The 18,276-nt window shown below is 35.9% G+C and overlaps 2 protein-coding genes and 1 pseudogene across 3 annotated transcripts in view; all 3 read right to left on the reverse strand.

Moving 5' to 3' along the window:
• cacna1fa (calcium channel, voltage-dependent, L type, alpha 1F subunit a) overlaps positions 1–7,176 on the reverse strand; it is a 31,098-nt gene extending 23,922 nt beyond the window's left edge. For both annotated transcript variants that reach the window (XM_059523914.1, XM_059523913.1), the window contains exons 1-5: positions 7,050–7,176; positions 3,494–3,633; positions 2,992–3,134; positions 2,760–2,912; positions 2,447–2,643 (exon numbers count right to left, since the gene is read on the reverse strand). In XM_059523914.1, coding sequence (XP_059379897.1) covers positions 2,447–2,643; positions 2,760–2,912; positions 2,992–3,134; positions 3,494–3,558 — 558 coding nt within the window. In that variant the 5' untranslated portion in view covers positions 3,559–3,633; positions 7,050–7,176. The remainder of the gene's footprint in view (positions 1–2,446; positions 2,644–2,759; positions 2,913–2,991; positions 3,135–3,493; positions 3,634–7,049) is intronic.
• Positions 7,177–9,139: 1,963 nt separating this feature from the next.
• Positions 9,140–13,276, reverse strand: LOC132115438 (PRA1 family protein 2-like). Its single transcript, XM_059523915.1, has 3 exons — positions 13,064–13,276; positions 10,305–10,522; positions 9,140–10,174 (listed from the first exon to the last, which is right to left on the reverse strand). The coding sequence occupies exons 1-3, from the start codon at positions 13,240–13,242 to the stop codon at positions 10,035–10,037; spliced, it is 537 nt and encodes a 178-aa protein (XP_059379898.1). The 5' UTR covers positions 13,243–13,276; the 3' UTR covers positions 9,140–10,034.
• A 1,249-nt stretch (positions 13,277–14,525) lies between these two features.
• Positions 14,526–17,559, reverse strand: LOC132114824 (mitochondrial import inner membrane translocase subunit Tim17-B-like; annotated as a pseudogene).
• Positions 17,560–18,276: the final 717 nt, after the last annotated feature.

An 18,276-nucleotide genomic window follows, 5' to 3' on the forward strand; every position in this document is an offset into this window, starting at 1 on the left:
TCAGGGTTAGTAAGTAATTCTATGTAGTGTTGTTATTGTTACCTAAAACCAAAAACTTGAATGAAAAATCTGATTGGCAGTGAAATAAAATATAAATATTAAAATAAAATAAAAATTGTCATCAAAAAAGTGGAAATTAAAAAGGTTGCCTTGGCAAATAACTGAAATAAATGTTATTTAAGTTGAAGTACTAAAATGAAAATAGAACGAATAAAAATACAGCTAAATAGAAATGTAATTGAAAATGATAGAAATTAAAATTATAATAGCACATAACTAAAGTACTACAACCCGAATTCCGGAAAAGTTGGGACGTTTTTTAAATTTTAATAAAATGAAAACTAAAGGAATTTCAAATCACATGAGCCAGTATTTTATTCACAATAGAACATAGATAACGTAGCAAATGTTTAAACTGAGAGATTTTACACTTTTATCCACTTAATTAGCTCATTTAAAATTTTATGCCTGCTACAGGTCTCAAAAAAGTTGGCACGGGGGCAACAAATGGCTAAAAAAGCAAGCAGTTTTGAAAAGATTCAGCTGGGAGAACATCTAGTGATTAATTAAGTTAATTGATATCAGGTCTGTAACATGATTAGCTATAAAAGCTTTGTCTTAGAGAAGCAGAGTCTCTCAGAAGTAAAGATGGGCAGAGGCTCTCCAATCTGTGAAAGACTGCGTAAAAAAATTGTGGAAAACTTTAAAAACAATGTTCCTCAACGTCAAATTGCAAAGGCTTTGCAAATCTCATCATCTAGAGTGCATAACATCATCAAAAGATTCAGAGAAACTGGAGAAATCTCTGTGCGTAAGGGACAAGGCCGGAGACCTTTATTGGATGCCCGTGGTCTTCGGGCTCTCAGACGACACTGCATCACTCATCGGCATGATTGTGTCAATGACATTACTAAATGGGCCCAGGAATACTTTCAGAAACCACTGTCGGTAAACACAATCCGCCGTGCCATCAGCAGATGCCAACTAAAGCTCTATCATGCAAAAAGGAAGCCATATGTGAACATGGTCCAGAAGCGCCGTTGTGTCCTGTGGGCCAAGGCTCATTTAAAATGGACTATTTCAACGTGGAATAGTGTTTTATGGTCAGACGAGTCCAAATTTGACATTCTTATTGGAAATCACGGACGCCGTGTCCTCCGGGCTAAAGAGGAGGGAGACCTTCCAGCATGTTATCAGCGTTCAGTTCAAAAGCCAGCATCTCTGATGGTATGGGGGTGCATAAGTGCATACGGTATGGGCAGCTTGCATGTTTTGGAAGGCTCTGTGAATGCTGAAAGGTATATAAAGGTTTTAGAGCAACATATGCTTCCCTCCAAACAACGTCTATTTCAGGGAAGGTCTTGTTTATTTCAGCAGGACAATGCAAAACCACATACTGCAGCTATAACAACAGCATGGCTTCGTCGTAGAAGAGTCCGGGTGCTAACCTGGCCTGCCTGCAGTCCAGATCTTTCACCTATAGAGAACATTTGGCGCATCATTAAACGAAAAATACGTCAAAGACGACCAAGAACTCTTCAGCAGCTGGAAATCTATATAAGGCAAGAATGGGACCAAATTCCAACAGCAAAACTCCAGCAACTCATAGCCTCAATGCCCAGACGTCTTCAAACTGTTTTGAAAAGAAAAGGAGATTCTACACCATGGTAAACATGCCCCGTCCCAACTATTTTGAGACCTGTAGCAGAAATCAAAATTGAAATGAGCTCATTTTGTGCATAAAATTGTAAACTTTCTCAGTTTAAACATTTGCTATGTTATCTGTGTTCTATTGTGAATAAAATATTGGCTCATGTGATTTGAAAGTCTTTTAGTTTTCATTTTATTAAAATTTAAAAAACGTCCCAACTTTTCCGGAATTCGGGTTGTATAACTTTATCCTGAAATGAAATAAAAACTTCAAAACATAAATGAAAAGCAAATTTAAAATAGTAATAAATTGAATACAATCGTAATTAAGACAAATTATATAAATGATACTGAAACAACACTCATTAGTCTTATTTTAACAAGTATAATATTTAAACATTTAGGCTATAGACAGTGTGCATTTTAACATTTATTGTCTGGCCTCACTTACTTTAATTTTAAGTACTTTTTATATTTTTGTTTTTCATAAAAAATTCAAGTTGAAATTATTATTTTCTTATGTAAACTAACTGGCGTTCTGGAAGAATTGGCATGTGTGTTAATGTGTGTTGATCTGATGATATCAAAAATCTCTTACACACACACACACACACACATATAAATATATATATATAAAATTAGCTATAATATTGCATAAAATGAACATTCCATAAACTGTAATATTTAAATCAGAAAGAAGTAACATCTCAAATAATCTTCTATTTTAATTCCAATAAATGATTAGTAACTCTGGCTTAATAAAATCAAGAGGGAAAAGGTGGAGGACAGGCCGTACCCAGTAGAGCACATCAGTCCAGCCCTCCATGGTAATGCACTGGAACACAGTCAGCATGGCAAAGAAGATGTTGTCAAAGTTGGTGATGCCTCCATTGGGTCCCTCCCATCCTCCCCGACACACTGTGTTGTTCCCCTCACAGAATCGACCGTTACCAGCAAAAGCACATGGTGTGGGATCATCTTCCACCATTAGATCTTTTCACATGAAAACAAACAGTTTATTAGGCTTTCTATTATTGACAGTGAACAAACTCCCATTTAAAGGGATGGGAAAGTCATCATTTCTATACCCTCATGTCTGCATTTCTCACCTGTCCCTATATAGAAGCAGGTCTTGTGCATCCTGCCTATGAAGAGCTCCAGCCCAATGATGGCGTAAATGATGATGACAAACATGACCAGCAGACCGATGTGAAGCAGAGGCACCATGGCCTTCATGATGGAGTTCAACACAATCTGCAGACCTGCACACATCACAAACAGAATCACAATCACTGTAGATGTGTACAGGTATACAGTCAGAAAACACAAACACACACTTACTCGGCACACCGGACACGAGCCGCAGGGGTCGCAGTACTCTGAAAGCTCTCAGCGCTTTGACATCCAGACCGCCTGGTTTACCTGCAGCGTGATGAGCCTCTCCTGGTTTGTGCTCGCCCATCTCAGCTATAACGCTGAAAAGACTGCAAATGGAGCACACATACCCTGTGACCTCTACTGTCAGTTAAGTACATCATGCAGCCTTAAACTTTGCCTTTATTAAACAATTTAAATAAAAATAACACAATCAATAAACAATTTAATAATTAAATTAAAGTCTTTCTATAAAGTTGCATATATCCAACTTTACCCCAGTTTACAGTATATTCATATAAAGCAGTATATACTATATCTCAACTGCGATATTATCTGCTAAATGCTATAAGACATGAAGACTTTGTGTTAAGCTGCTTTGAAACTATGTGCATTGTGAAAAGCACTATACGAATACATTTAACGTGGCTTGAATTTGAAAGGATATTTCAAGTAACCTCGCACATACCCGACAATGACAATGACAAAATCCAGCAAGTTCCAGCCGCTGCGGATGTATGCACTGGGATGCATGACCAGGCCGTATGCGAGGATCTTTGTGAATGTTTCGATGGTGAAAATGACTAGAAACACATACTCCACTTGTTCCTAGGAATAATTAAGGTAGTAAGTACAAGAGAATAAGAATAACTATGTATCTGATTGAGCTGAAATACAACTTTTTCAACTTTTTCTATTTCTTTAAACTGCTATATATGTATTTTTATGTTGTACCAAATAACTGACAAATCCTGAAGAAATCCTATATATATAATGTATCGGCCAATAAATGGAATTGGCATTTGCCCAATTGTTTAAAAACAGCTGATGATCAGGGCCAATTATATTCTGTCAAACAGGGTGGAAAAATGTGTCAGACAGCGGCCTGCGTGAAGAAAATGTTTCTTGTGTCAAATTTATGGCTGTCCAAGTTAAAGCACTAATAAAGCCAGGGTTGCCAGATCTGCAGTTTTCTCTTCATCAAAGATTATTTGAAATGTGCCTTAAGTCTAATAATCGCAAAGAGCTTTGTGCTTTGTTACTTCTAATAAGAACCAAAGTCCCAGCTTTCAAATCTTGTACATTTTGTCAAAATAAAAAAATAAAAAATATGCAATTTTGATGCTAATACTTATACGTGCATTACCGGCACCTATATCTCAAGTGGACCATTGACACTCTATCTACAATCTCAATTAGGAGTGTCAATGGTCCACTCGAGCGATAGGTGGCAGTAATGCACTTATAAGTCTGTGATCCGCCATAAAGCAAGAAGAAGAAGATGACTCACACACCTGCTGCTGAGGACGCTCACAAGAGGACGCACTCAGGAGAGTTCTAACAGTTCAGACATTGCGTGAATTGTAGGTAAAAAAAATGCTATATGTTCAGTTTCTTGCACAGACTGATGTTTTGTGTCTTTTTTTGGTTTTGTTTAATTGTATGTTTTAGCTGTGATTCCAATCCACTTCCATTATATGACTGACAGACTGCAACGTTTTGTGTTAAAAATCTTAGTTTGTGTTCTACTGAAGAAACAAAGTCACCTACATCTTGGATTCCCTGGGGGTATGCAGATAAACATCATATTTTCATTTTTGGGTGAACTATTCCTTTAAATCTTGACAGATATTGTTGAGTGAGAAAAATAAAAAACTGACAAAGAAAAGATAAAAAGAAGCATGGAAGCAATCTAAAAACAACAAGAATGATGATTTGTTGGAATCATAATTGTCTATATTAAACATGCAGTCAGACAGTAGATCACATTAAGGGCAATGAGCGAGAGGCCATAGTGAGAGAACAGATGGTCGATACGCTTATCCTGTTTGGTATTCAGAGCTGTCAGTCAAACTTCAAGCCTAATGCAATTATAGTATTGCACCTGACACTGCCAGCCCTAAAGGACTTTGTAGCCTTCTTTTTACTGGATATCCTCTGTTTCACAAGCAGATCATCAAATTATAAACTATCACAGGCATGTTGTTTAGCCTGGGGCCAAATGAATAAACCTTAAAGTACTTTCCATAACAACACTGTGTTCTAACCTGGGGCAATGTGAACATCTGACTGAACATGAAACCGCTGGACAACATGCAGTTATTGTATGTTGCACAAGATTTTGAACCAATGAGATTTCACAATGGACAGGACTAACAAGTGTGATGTTGCAGTAGTGGAAATCAAGTGTGTAACGAAATGTTCTGTCACTAGTCATAGTTTACGCTTCAGTGTAAAACATTTTTATACTTGCTTATATGTGATTTGTTTTTATTTCTATGGTTATTTATATTATTATTATTAACAAATGAAACCCTATTGAAAGTGTTATCAAATATCAACAGAACAAAATATAGATATAAATAGGATGTATTTCAATTTTATGGCTGAATTTAGGCATTACTATACAGAGGTGCTGGTCATATAATTAGAATATCATCAAAAAGTTGATTTAATTCATTAATTCCATTCAAAAACTTGTATATTATATTAATTCATTACACACAGACTGATATATTTCAAATGTTTATTTATTTTAATTTTGATGATTATAACTGACAAGTGACAACTAAGGAAAATCCCAAATATTGTGAAAAGGTTCAATATTGAAGACACCTCGTGCTACACTCTAATCAGCTAATTAACTTAAAACACCTGCGAAGCCTTTAAATGGTCTCTCAGTCTAGTTCTGTAGGCTACACAATCATGGGGAAGACTGCTGACTTGACAGTTGTCCAAAAGATGACCACTGACACAAAAGGTCATTGCAAAAGAGGCTGGCTGTTCACAGAGCTCTGTGTCCAAGCAAATTAATAGAGAGGCGAAGGGAAGGAAAAGATGTGGTAGAAAAAAAGTGTACAAGCAAAAGGGATAACTGCACCCTGGAGATGATTGTGAAACAAAACCCATTAAAAAATGTGGGGGAGATTCACAAAGAGCAGACTGCAGCTGGAGCCAGTGCTTCAAGAACCACTACGCACAGACGTATGCTTCATCTCGCTTCAAAAAGGACTGGACGTCTGCTGAGTAAATTTTGCATTCCCTTTGGAAATCAGGGTCCCAGAGCCTGGAGGAAGAGAGGAGAGGCATATAATCCACGTTGCTTGAGGTCCAGTGTAAAGTTTCCACAGTCAGTGATGGTTTGGGGTGCCATGTCATCTGCTGGTGTTGGTCCACTGTGTTTTCTGAGGTCCAAGGTCAATGCAGTCGTATACCAGGAAGTTTAAGAGCACTTCATGCTTCCTGCTGCTGACCAACTTTATGGAGATGCAGATTTCATTTTCCAACAGAACATGGCACCTGCACACAGTGCCAAAGCTTCCAGTACCTGGTTTAAGGACCATGGTATCCCTGTTCTTAATTGGCCAGCAAACTCGCCTGATCTTAACCCCATAGAAAATCTATGGGGTATTGTGAAGAGGAAGATGTGATATGCCAGACCCAAGAATGCAGAAGAGCTGAAGGTCACTATCAGAGCAACCTGGGCTCTCATAACACCTGATCAGTGCCACAGACTGATCGACTCCATGCCATGCCGCATTGCTGCAGTAATTCAGGCAAAAGGAGCCCCAACTAAGTATTGAGTGCTGTACATGCTCATACTTTTCATGTTCATACTTTTCAGTTGACCAAGATTTCTAAAAATTCTTTGTATTGGTCTCAAGTAATATTCAGATTTTCTGAGATCCTGAATTTGGGATTTTCCTTAGTTGTCAATTATAATCATCAAAATTAAAATAAATAAACCTTTGAAATATATCAGTCTGTGTGTAATGAATGAATATAATATACAAGTTTCACTTTTTGAATGGAATTAGTGAAATAAACTGATTATATTCTAATTATATGACCAGCACCTGTATATATATATATATATATATATATATACACACACACATGAATGTCAGTAGCTGAATGTGTTTGGGTGGATCACAGAGGTATATTATGCTGTTTGATGTGTTGCTGGAGAAATCAGTCTTCGCTCACTGTGGCAGATCATGTTTCTGTTGGCAATGCACACTCACCAGATTGTGGTTGGTGGCATTGGAATCATCTTCAGGAAATGGTTTGGAGACACCAAGGGCAACACAGTTGGCAAAGATGGCCAATAATATGAATATATCAAAAGGCTTAAAGGTCTGAGGTCAAGGAAACAATAGTCTTGAAAACATACAAATGCACAAGGATTGCACACACACACACACACATATTTGGCAAAAGGATATTTCCACTCCACCAGGGCCAGTGCTGCCATGCGTATAGGGTTGCTGAGAGTGAGGCAGCACAGAGCTCTGGGTGCACGCAGGGCTGATTTGTTAGCTTGCGTGTGCTTCTTGGCTCCTCCAGCTCTCCTTTGCCCTGCTGAACCCGTTGAGTTGAGTGTGTCTGTCTTGCTGGGGTCAGCCAAACCGGCCCCATCTGAAATAAAGGTCCTATTATTAAAACTATGTGGCCAACAAGTTATCTCCATCTAATTTTACTATTAAAAGATAAAAGTTCACTCAAAAAACTAAATCTCTCAAATCACTCCATATGACTTTTTTCTATAGTAAAAAAACAAACAACAACAACAAAAAACCCTCCTAATCTTCATGACCATATTTCAGATCCCTAAATCCTACCCCATTCCTAAATTTAACAACTGCCTTACTAACTATATATTATAATAGTGAGAATGAATTGGTCCCCAAATTAAAATGTGACCAAACTGACAATCTACAAACCAGCACAAGCTCGTTATTCAAAGATTCTGCTTTGTGTTCATATGTGTTCAGGATAAATGATGACACATTTTTCATTTTTGGAGAACTCTGTAATCACATCAACTCACATCTCAAAATACAATAATGACAACAAAATAAATGTTCAAGCTTAATTATAAAGGCAAAAAGAGCTAAGATAATTTAGCATCAGTGAGATTTATGTGAGCCTATGATGTTAAATAAAAAAAATGGTAAAAGTCAAAAACCAATGACTTGCATATAAGTTGTATTTGACCTAAACTGCATAATATTAATCATACGAGTCTTACATTTGGCATTCTCCATTCAACAGAACCTTATAAATATTTTAAATGATGTTAAATAAAGAGGCCAGATGTGGCAAACAGAGTGTACACTTAAGACGCCTAATAAGGGATCAGGTCTAGTGACCTAGTTCAGAGAGAAAAGAACCGCTAGTATTTGACACTCTTGACTGTATCTATCTATCTATCTATCTATCTATCTATCTATCTATTGCTAGAAATGCAAGGATGTGAATTGCAAATGCAAACGTAATAATTTAAGAAATGTTTACTGCACCTAAAATATATGGGCTAACTTCTATATTTTAATTTTAACAATAACATGTCAATATGTCAATAACATGTTCATTATTTTAGTTGAATGACGACAATCGTCAGTTATGTGTAGTCTAATGTTGTCTTGTGTCCTGTGTTTCAGTGAAGGTATTTGTCAGATTACTCACCTTTAGGGACCGCGTCCATATCCACGACTTCTTCAACACCGTCTGCTGCCTATTCCCACGAACTCACATGAAACAACAATTTACACCACCTTTCATATCTAGGCTACTGACAATATCTCTCGGGCGGAAGCGCGTCTCGAACAGGTGTCGCGCGCAGGTGAATCAGCTCACGCGAGCCAAAAGACGGGATTTAAAAGCTAGGTGCAAAGACCAAAACATTTTTCTTAAATGTATTTACACGAATAATAATAATTAAAAAAACAACAACACGTGAATTGTTTTATATGTAACACTCATTAAAGAAAACAAACGTCTATTCTCTCGCCGTGTGCGCGCGGGTAAACCGTGCATGCAGGATTAACTCGCGTGAGCCGGTTAACGGGGATCATTGTGCACATTTACTGCACAACTCTTTCAAAGGGGCGGTGGAGACACGGGGAATGTTCTGGGTGATTTGAAGCATGCTAACCAAATATTTCTAAAGTTACTTCAAGTTAATCCATATTTTTTAATCGTAGGAAAAGAAAAACAGAACATAAAACGAAATGATGTATACTTATATACGAGTCACATCCCTATTATAAAATCATTTTACCGATCACAGCGCCTCTAAGCGGTAGCAGACGAAAAGACAAAGACCGCGAATATATATGAAAGTTTATTATAACCATTGCAATGGACGAGCATTTCCTGAATATTCAAGGCAGCTGATGTTGTAAACATTACACATGCAGGAAATACAAATGCCTTCATTTTTGAAGGAATGATCAATTAAGCAATGATTTTCAACCATATTAAAAACCTCAAAGTAAGAATGAGCATAATGCCAAATTTCTCTGAATCACCCAAATCTGTGTTCGGTTACACTTTCAAAGATACTAAGATAAATGTTTCTTAGATAGCATATGTATATGACTAGACTTCATATCTCTCCTTAAAATACGATCATTTTGCCAAAAAATACATACACATTTTGTGCAATCCACATAAATGGAAACATGATTAATATTCTTGATCACTCTTTTGTGTTGCAATGACAGAGAAGTCTTCACCTTGGCACTTTGTAAGAGTGCAAAGAACTTGTGGCATGGCACAACTTGAAACATGAAATAAAACTCAAAACAATCAGTAAAAATTATATTTGGTCAAGTAACAAACTGGCAAAGAGACATCCTTTAAACACGATCCACAAAATCAAACTCACAGAAAACACATTTAGGGATGGAATAAAGTATAGGCACAATTAAATCCATAGAATGATGCAAAAATGTGAACCTACATATATTGCTGTTCTTATATTTGGGCATCTATAGTTATACACAGCTGATCCTGTAATCTTACTTCTTGCTCTACTTTTGGCTATCCTTCATATACTGCATCGTAATTAAATCATGTCCACTGGGCCCTTCCTACATTTCTGAGAGACTTCAGCTACATGCCATACATGTTTTGCCAATATCTGTTTCCATACATATTTTAAGGACACGCGAGAAGCTCCAGAAGGGGTGAGCGATAGCTCAAATATGTAATAGTTAATGCAGCTATGATCCAGCCTCTTGTTCCTGTCCCAGTGCCTCCAGCAGCAGACCCATAGGAGTCCTCTTCAATCCTATACTCTCCAGCTTATTCTCCAGTTTATTCTTAAGGCTCCGGAGTCTCACTGAAGCATGGATAAGAATCACTACGAAGAGAAAAAGTCAAAAAAGGACTGTTACAGCCATTTTACACACACCTCTTAAGCTCGTAAATTCATATACAGTGCATGCAAAATATTATCAAAACAACAAAGTCACATGAAAACGAATACTAACTTAAAATGGGGAAGGCAATGCCAAAGAGGAAAACAGCTACCCCTCCTAAAACATAGAGAAGAAGGTAGCTAGAGCCCAAAATTGCAGCCAGGGCAAGCGATGGATGATTTCTCCGGAATCGCCGGATTACGGCCTTGTTTTCAGCCACCCAGACAAACCCCAAGAACAGAAGGATCACAACTGTTGCCCCGAGAATCAGCTGGAGTGGTTGGAAATACCTATGACACAATAACACACACACAAAGAAAAATACAATTTAAATAAATAAACATGTAATGACACATGAAATGATAGCAGCGTCATCATTAGAAAGAATAACATAATTAAAAACAATTTATATATATACTGTATATGTGTGTGTTTGTGTGTGTGTGTAAATATATAATTTATATATATATTAGGAATGGCGAGGAAAATCACATGTTGGTTTTAATATTTTGCAAGTTGTCTGAACAGTAACTAATTTCACTATTTTAAAACCTATATAAGATAACAAAATATAAAACAAAACAGAATTCCAGACCTTTAGTAGGCGAATATAAAAATCTGTGTTATTAAAAAATAAGGACAAAGATACAATATACACATAATATACAAATAAACCAAACAGCATTTTTCAGGTACAGTAGGTGCATTTAGAAGTGACATTCAAGAAACTGAATAAACAAATATAAAAATAAAACATAACTTTATAATTATCGTTCTTGGTGTGAACGGGCTTTACACACACAAATGAACATATCTTGCAATTCACTGTAATGTTAAAATAGAAAGAAAGAAACACATCCTAACACAGTGTCTTGGTCTTGTGTGTGGGGATATTGTTTCCAAGCACAGGACACAGCAATGTGATTAATTAATTTATATTAATTTAGATTCTTCAAAGAATATTGTTTTCTTTGGCAGGCAGCACAGTGTGTGTGATATAAAATATATTGGAAAAACCTGTTTTGATCAGTAACAATGCAAATGTATAATATCACCACCTGTGGAAGGACTCACATTAGTAAACTCACCCATTTTTATGTCCACAGACATATAAAAGACAATAAAAGCACTTTCCAATGGCACCAGGGTTTTTTGAATGCCACAGTGTGCACATAATGGGCTTCTGTGGAACTGGTCAAACATTTAGTGGCCACTGCTGACCACTTCTGCCAGTGTGACTTCTTTGCAAGCATAATAAAAAACTTAATTTAAAAAGTAGTATAAAGAAGTGATTGATCATTATAGACAATCACTGAAGACACTGATCCCTGGTGTGTAAGTACTCATTTTCAATAATGAAGCTCTTAGCCCTTTTATGAAATATATATATATTTTCAAGTCTGGAAAGACCTTCAGGTAGCTTTCCAAACCTTTTGAAATCTGCAAGGACTTTGACTTTTACCTCATCACTTTTACTGCACCGACAAATCTATAGAGGGGTCTCATATATTATTGGTTGTTAACTTAATATTTTACCCTGTCTGTAGCCTCGTATATTAAATTGTTTGACAATCCACATTAGATTACATAAGTAATTGTACAGAACTGGTCTTCATCACCCAATCACTTACACTAATGGGCCTTTATGTGATTTGAGTAGCCTTAACGAAGTTAACCATGGTATTAAAATATATATTTTTTGCTTGTTGGCTTCAAAAATACTCATTATGAATGTTGTTTTCATTGTGTTTTTTAATTATTATTATATAAATGGAATCATTATTTTTTATGAAAGTTGGGTAGGTTGTCTTTTTTTTTTTTTTTTACCTGGTCAAAAGAAAATGATCAAAAAAAGTTTTTTTATTATCTTTGGAATTTAAAGCTATTATCTAAATAATGAGTCTGAGACTATGCAATAATGGCAGAAAATAATCACAACAGTGTATAAGCCTGCTGAAATCCAGGTATAAACATTTGTCAAGTATATGTCATGTCTTACACATATGTGAATGAAATCAATATTTTGCTCTTTATTCATAGATTAAAAATACCATCATGAGTGACTTTCATCTTATACATGTGGCTTATTATTTCATTCACATGTAACTAAAATGTTAACTTTGGAATAATGTAAGCTTGTAGAATAGGATTAAAATATTGTGAAATGTAAAACATGGATGCTAATTTTATCATCTCACCATATGCTTCTAACCATATAGAGCATAGAGTGTTTTGCGGGAAAACGTAAGAATGTTTATATTTGACATTAAACATTAAAAACATTAATTTAATAAAAATCTCTATCTGAAGTTATGTAGGCCACCAACTGCAATAAGGAAAGACAGTATCATCACAACTGAAACTTTATTATGCAGCCAAAGATACATTTATACCGGTTTTTTTAAATTAAGCAAAGCTTTCAAAGTGAAACAGGAAACTCATAGATATTCATTTAACTCCGCCCAGAAAATCTCAGACCCCGACTATTTCCGAACACCGCACTGGGATGGGTTTAAAAACATGATTATTGCTTCATAACTGTCTATTAAGTGACAGATTGACAACGACTTTTATAGCTTAAACCTATCAAAACATTTGCAATATCACTTAAAGCTGAAACTCCAAACAGAAGTGAATGTTTGTAATAATATAATAACTTAATGGCCTAACCTTTTTTTTTCTTCAGTTAAGTCACACTACAAAGTAATACATTGTGAGTATTTTTATAAGAGCATTCCATTTCAGAGCACATCACAAGTGTTGTTCCCCGTTTGGGAGAAAGAAGAACAGTGAACGGGTCTGAATGAACGAACACGTCACTGTTTTCTTACCCGACCACGATCAGAAATACCACGGCGGAGGCAAAATAGTTGGACTGGTAGTACAGCAGGTTGTTAATGATGCGGTGGTTCCAGCGATCTAAGTTTCGGACATCAGGCACTGAGAACCGGGCCGAACCCAGCACAAAATCGTCCAGGGTTCGGAAAGGCGGAGGCTGAACATCCACCATTTTTGACGCTTTTGGTAACTACATTTACCAGCATGCATTGCAGACACACGCGAGAAAAGCGGTCAAACGCCTGAAATAGACGACAAATGAAAATAAAAAATAGTTTTATTAACGTGCGTCTTTAATATTAAGGAGGCATGTAACGTTTTTGTATTTTATAAAGTGTTTTTTAAAACTATATAAATAATTACACTAGCCTAATAATAATAACAGCAACAGAACACACTGGTGTCAAAGGGAACAAATGACATCCAAAGGAAATCACTCCCAGTCTTACTGTTAGACTTTGAGAAGGGACTTTTGACTCCTGCTTTTAATAGTCCAAATACGAACTAAAATGCAAAAGTAGGTTTGGGGTTTCCACGATTTATGGTCTCATAATTTCCAGACACTTTCAAGGCAGAACAAAATTGGCAAAACAGTATAAATACAATAGGGTTCCTGCTCTATTATTAACACCTAATAACATCTTTAAAACATAGAAGCATCAACCATAAAATACTTTGAGACAGGTTACTTATACATACCTGTACATATCCTCTTCTTGCGCTCTAAAATACAAAAACAAAAAAACCTACAAGACTCTAAACGAAGATTGTGATAAATAGACCATAGAAAAATAATCAGTAGCAAGCTGGAGAGACAGAAAATATTGAGAGGATGAATGCTTAAAGTTACTTTGGTATAAAAGTTACTTTAGATGAATATTAAAGTTTGAATATCATCTTTAACAATGGTGTCTCTCCTGACTGCACATTCTGGTTTGGAGATAAATTAATTGTTATTGCTATGTAGCTTGAATGGAAAGGTCCAAAGTCTCTGAAAGATCTCAATTATAATAACTCATAAAGCAAAATCTAAAAAAAAATTAAAAAAAAGACCACTGGTGTAGCCTATCAATAGTCAGGTTCAGGTTATGTTTCAGATAAACTAGATAGATGTTTGCATAACACTACATCAGTGATGTAAAAATTAAAAATGGAAATTTTAAAATGAACTTTGAAAGGAATCATCATTCATACAAACCCGGAATATCTCTGATCTAGTTATACAGTATATTTGTATCAGTGTTCAAACAGGATTGGATGAACTATAAAAATATTGAATTCTGAGTTGAGTTAATGGAAATCTTTGGATGACGATATTCCCTTTTCAACAGGACAAAACACAAATGTATATTACAATTCATAATACAGATGACATTCTGCTTGCCCCTGAGTGGCCATCTGGGGACTGTAAACTATGATCTAACAATCCTCTCTTTTTTCACAGTCTATAATTTTTCAGTCACTACTGCTCAACAGTGAGTTTACTGCTACGGTCCATAACTGCATGTCTCTTAGCCTTCTTTCGGGGGGAAGCTGACTCATGTCCTCCAAAAAAGGACTCGCTGTAGAGGAAGAGAAGCTGCAGATAATGAACCCCATCTGAAGCATTTTAATAAAACAATACTACATTTTTTTTTAACATGGAATATATACAGTATATGTTAAAAACAGTTTTAAAGTATGGACCCTGCACATAATATGTAGGGAAAAACAAGATATTGTGGCCTCAAATTATTAATTTGTTCTCTCGTTATAGATAAACTGTGACCACGTCATACTAATTAGTTCTTATTTGCTTGTTTTAGGTAAACTGGGATCACGCTGTACTAATTAACTTATTTTTTAGGTCAACTGTAAACATGGCTATGTTGTACTTATTTGTTTTCAAATTTTTGGTAAGTTGTTGCAACATTTAAAAAAAAAATATTTTTATTTGTTATTTATTTTTAGTACATTTTGGCAACTTTGTGCCCATTTGTTTCCTTATTTTAGATAAATTATAAACTTGGCCATGTTGTACTAATGTGTGTTCTCGTTTTGGGTAAATCGTGGAGACTTCGTACTCATTTTTTTCCTTTCTTTTTTGGCAAATTATGGCCACTTTGAACTAATTTTTTTCCCTTTTTTTGGATAAATCATGGTTGTTTTCTTGTTTTAGCTAAATTTTTGCCATGTTGTACTTTAAATAAAGGAGCTAATGTTTAACTATTATTGTTTTTATACCATGGTATTGAGTATTGTGTACTTTTGGTGGTATCAGTATCGAATAATAGATATTTGGTATTGTGACATCCCTTGTCACGTTGTACTAATGTGCTAAATTTGTGGGAACAAATTCTTAATTCACGGTCACAGTATCTATTTTTTATCCACATGTGCGGGTCTTTGTGTTAAAATGATGTTTGACACCTAATAATTAAAAATATATATAATAATTCAAAGAAAAAAATGGACATGTGTTTTAGACATTCTTTGTATTCCTCTAAAATGAACTGGCATTGTTGTGAACAATTCCTCTGAAGTTGATTAACTCATCCAAACCAGTTTTCACGTGTAACTCACGATTCTGACACTGCTGAACTGTGAATCTTGTATGAAGTATCCCGAATCCCTCGATTAGAGCAAGCAGAATTCCCCCATCATCGCAGAGCTCACCATGAACAGCGGACCACCTGAAATACCAACAAGCACATTATGGACACTTCCAGAGGTCATTTCAAGACCAGAGATTAATGCTGAATGTAATACTATTGCACAATACTACAGATCATCAAAAGACTATTTCCAATAGTTGTTATATCTCATATATCTCCAGTCTAAAGGCTGGAATACACTACACAGCTTTTTCATAGATGTTTGGCCTAATTTTCGGTCAATGCTACAGTAGTTTCCGAAAGTCAGACTGCAGAAATTCAGAAGCTATAATTGACAGATTTCAAAGAAAACTGTGTAGTGTTTAATGGGAACGGACAACAGTTGTTTAGCTTCAAGTTCGTTCCATCCAGTCGGAGGACATTAAACATGGTTTCTGCTTCAGTTTGTTGTGGTAGTCTATTATAGTGTATAATCCTCTGTCGTTTAGTGTATGATGCCCAGTTTTTCACTGTAAACATTAACAAAGTTGACAAGACAACTGTATGTTTAAAATCTGTTCGCATTTTTAAAAGCGGTGCAGTGTATTCCAAACTTATGGTCTAATGTTGTGGAATAACACTGATAAAAGAAAAACGACTATCATGCTAAACGTACTGCAAGCAGCCAGTATGGCTCCAGTCATGGCTCCACTGGTGATGGAGTTTCAAGGGTCTTCTTTACCCCACAAACGCACAAGACCACAGTCTATGGTGGAAAAGAGGCCAAGCCCATACAGCAAAACTACCTGCAGGAGAAACAGACCCACAGCTCAATTTATAGTGAATCACTGATATACAAAATACTAAAACTAGACATACACTACACAGTTTTATACAGCACGATATTCACGAGTTCACCCTTACATCTAATCTGAAAGCGAATAGTAAGCATAATTTGGCGTGCTGTCCTGGGGGAGGGGTCCGGAGCATAACCCGAACCCAAAGAACTCCCCCTATAAAACCTCATAACAAATTCAAGACATGAGTCTGCAACATCACCTCCAATTTGTGCTGCTCTTACTCTCACAGCATTTGCACTCACTCTTAGTCTGTGTCAAACACCCTGTACTAACAAGAGTGTGTTTATTAGTAGTAGCTGAATAGGAATGTGTATTAGTAGTAATATATGAGCTCATTTGTTTTGTTGGTGACAGAGAAGCTTACCACAGGTGTGTTTCGAAAGCCTTTAACAGACTGGAACACCAATGGCCCCCATGCTAAATGCACTGCCACAATCATCAACTATCCTCCACAGACTAAAAAACATGAAATGAAAGAGCTATATTTTTAATTCATTATCCCTACTGTATCAAATTCAGTGCATTATTTTCTAAGGCCTCTAAACGATCAACATGATCAAAACTGTTGTGCACAACCTACTGCATGCATTTTACTTGCCTTACAGCATTAAAGTTAATACTGTATTTGAAAGTAAAAGGGCTTTTAATATAACTGTAATAACGTCTCTTTTTGAAGTGAAACGTAAGAATAACTTGTATATTGTTAGTAATATTTCAAGATAAACACTTACTGGATGTAATAAAATTAGGTTTTCTTTATTATCTGTAGGCTATTTATTGTTTAGAAAAATCATGTTACTATTTATCTAGCAAATTGTAACATTTTTTTGCACATCTCTCAATCATCATTGTATTGTATATAAGCCCATGTTTTGCCCCCACAATAAAAACTACAGCGCTTTCATAAAAAAAAAAAAAAAAAAAAAAAAATCCTTAGCATTTAAACATCATCTGACTAAGATATACCTTATCCATATGCATTTCATGTAAGTAGACTGCTATATTGTTATAAAGATCTCATTGATACATTACAGATTACTTTTTGACCACATACATTTCAGCATATGGAACAAATTTCATAGATTTGTGCCTCTGAATCAAACTGATTTGTGTTTCCTCCTCGAGACTGAGCTCTATATATGAAACACAGAGGCCCAATACAGATACATATGTGTGTGTGTTTATATTTTGTCAAATTTGTTCAATAAACTATTCTATTAAAAAAAATTATGATAGTGTCATATCTCAAGCGTTACTGGTATAAATCATTTAAACGTCATAAACAAGAAGTTAAAGCTGTAAGTGCAGTAAAACAGTGAGTTTATTTAGCCCCTTCACTCCTGAGCACTGAAGCGAGATGAGATCCACGTGATGGCGATGTTTATCAAACACTCGGTGTAATAATATGTCAACAGCAGCTACTGTAGAGCATGACACCATCATGAACGCAAACGAGAACACAAACTGCTTCCGATAGCAGCTGTTTCCCGACACGATCTGAAGAGAAGACCGCTCAGAAGTGAGGAGAGATGATCTTCACTTCCCCAGGGTTCACGAGCGAATCCTCCATGATACCTCCTGACGTCAGACAGCACGCATGCTTTCGGTTCGCAAAACAGATCTGATGATAGTTTCGTTTACTATACTAACCAAACCTGATCTGAAATAACCAAGAGCCCTTTGACTTCAGGACCATATATATAATTTACTAAATTATAAATTGTATTTATTTATTTGATTTACATACACACAATCACGCATAGTACTATCATA

This window comes from Carassius carassius, chromosome 34 (genome assembly GCF_963082965.1).
Source record: "Carassius carassius chromosome 34, fCarCar2.1, whole genome shotgun sequence".
NCBI classification, from domain to species: Eukaryota; Metazoa; Chordata; class Actinopteri; order Cypriniformes; family Cyprinidae; genus Carassius; species Carassius carassius.

Bases quoted from the DNA above. Each gene is read 5' to 3' on its own strand.
- LOC132115438 (XM_059523915.1), bottom strand. From the start codon at position 13,242: ATGGTGGATGTTCAGCCTCCGCCTTTCCGAACCCTGGACGATTTTGTG. The intron at 10,523-13,063 runs GTAAGAAAACAG...ATTGTGTCATAG, and splicing joins GTATTTCTGATCGTGGTCGG to GTATTTCCAACCACTCCAGC. The intron at 10,175-10,304 runs GTTAGTATTCGT...TTCTCTTCGTAG, and splicing joins CATTGCCTTCCCCATTTTAA to TGATTCTTATCCATGCTTCA.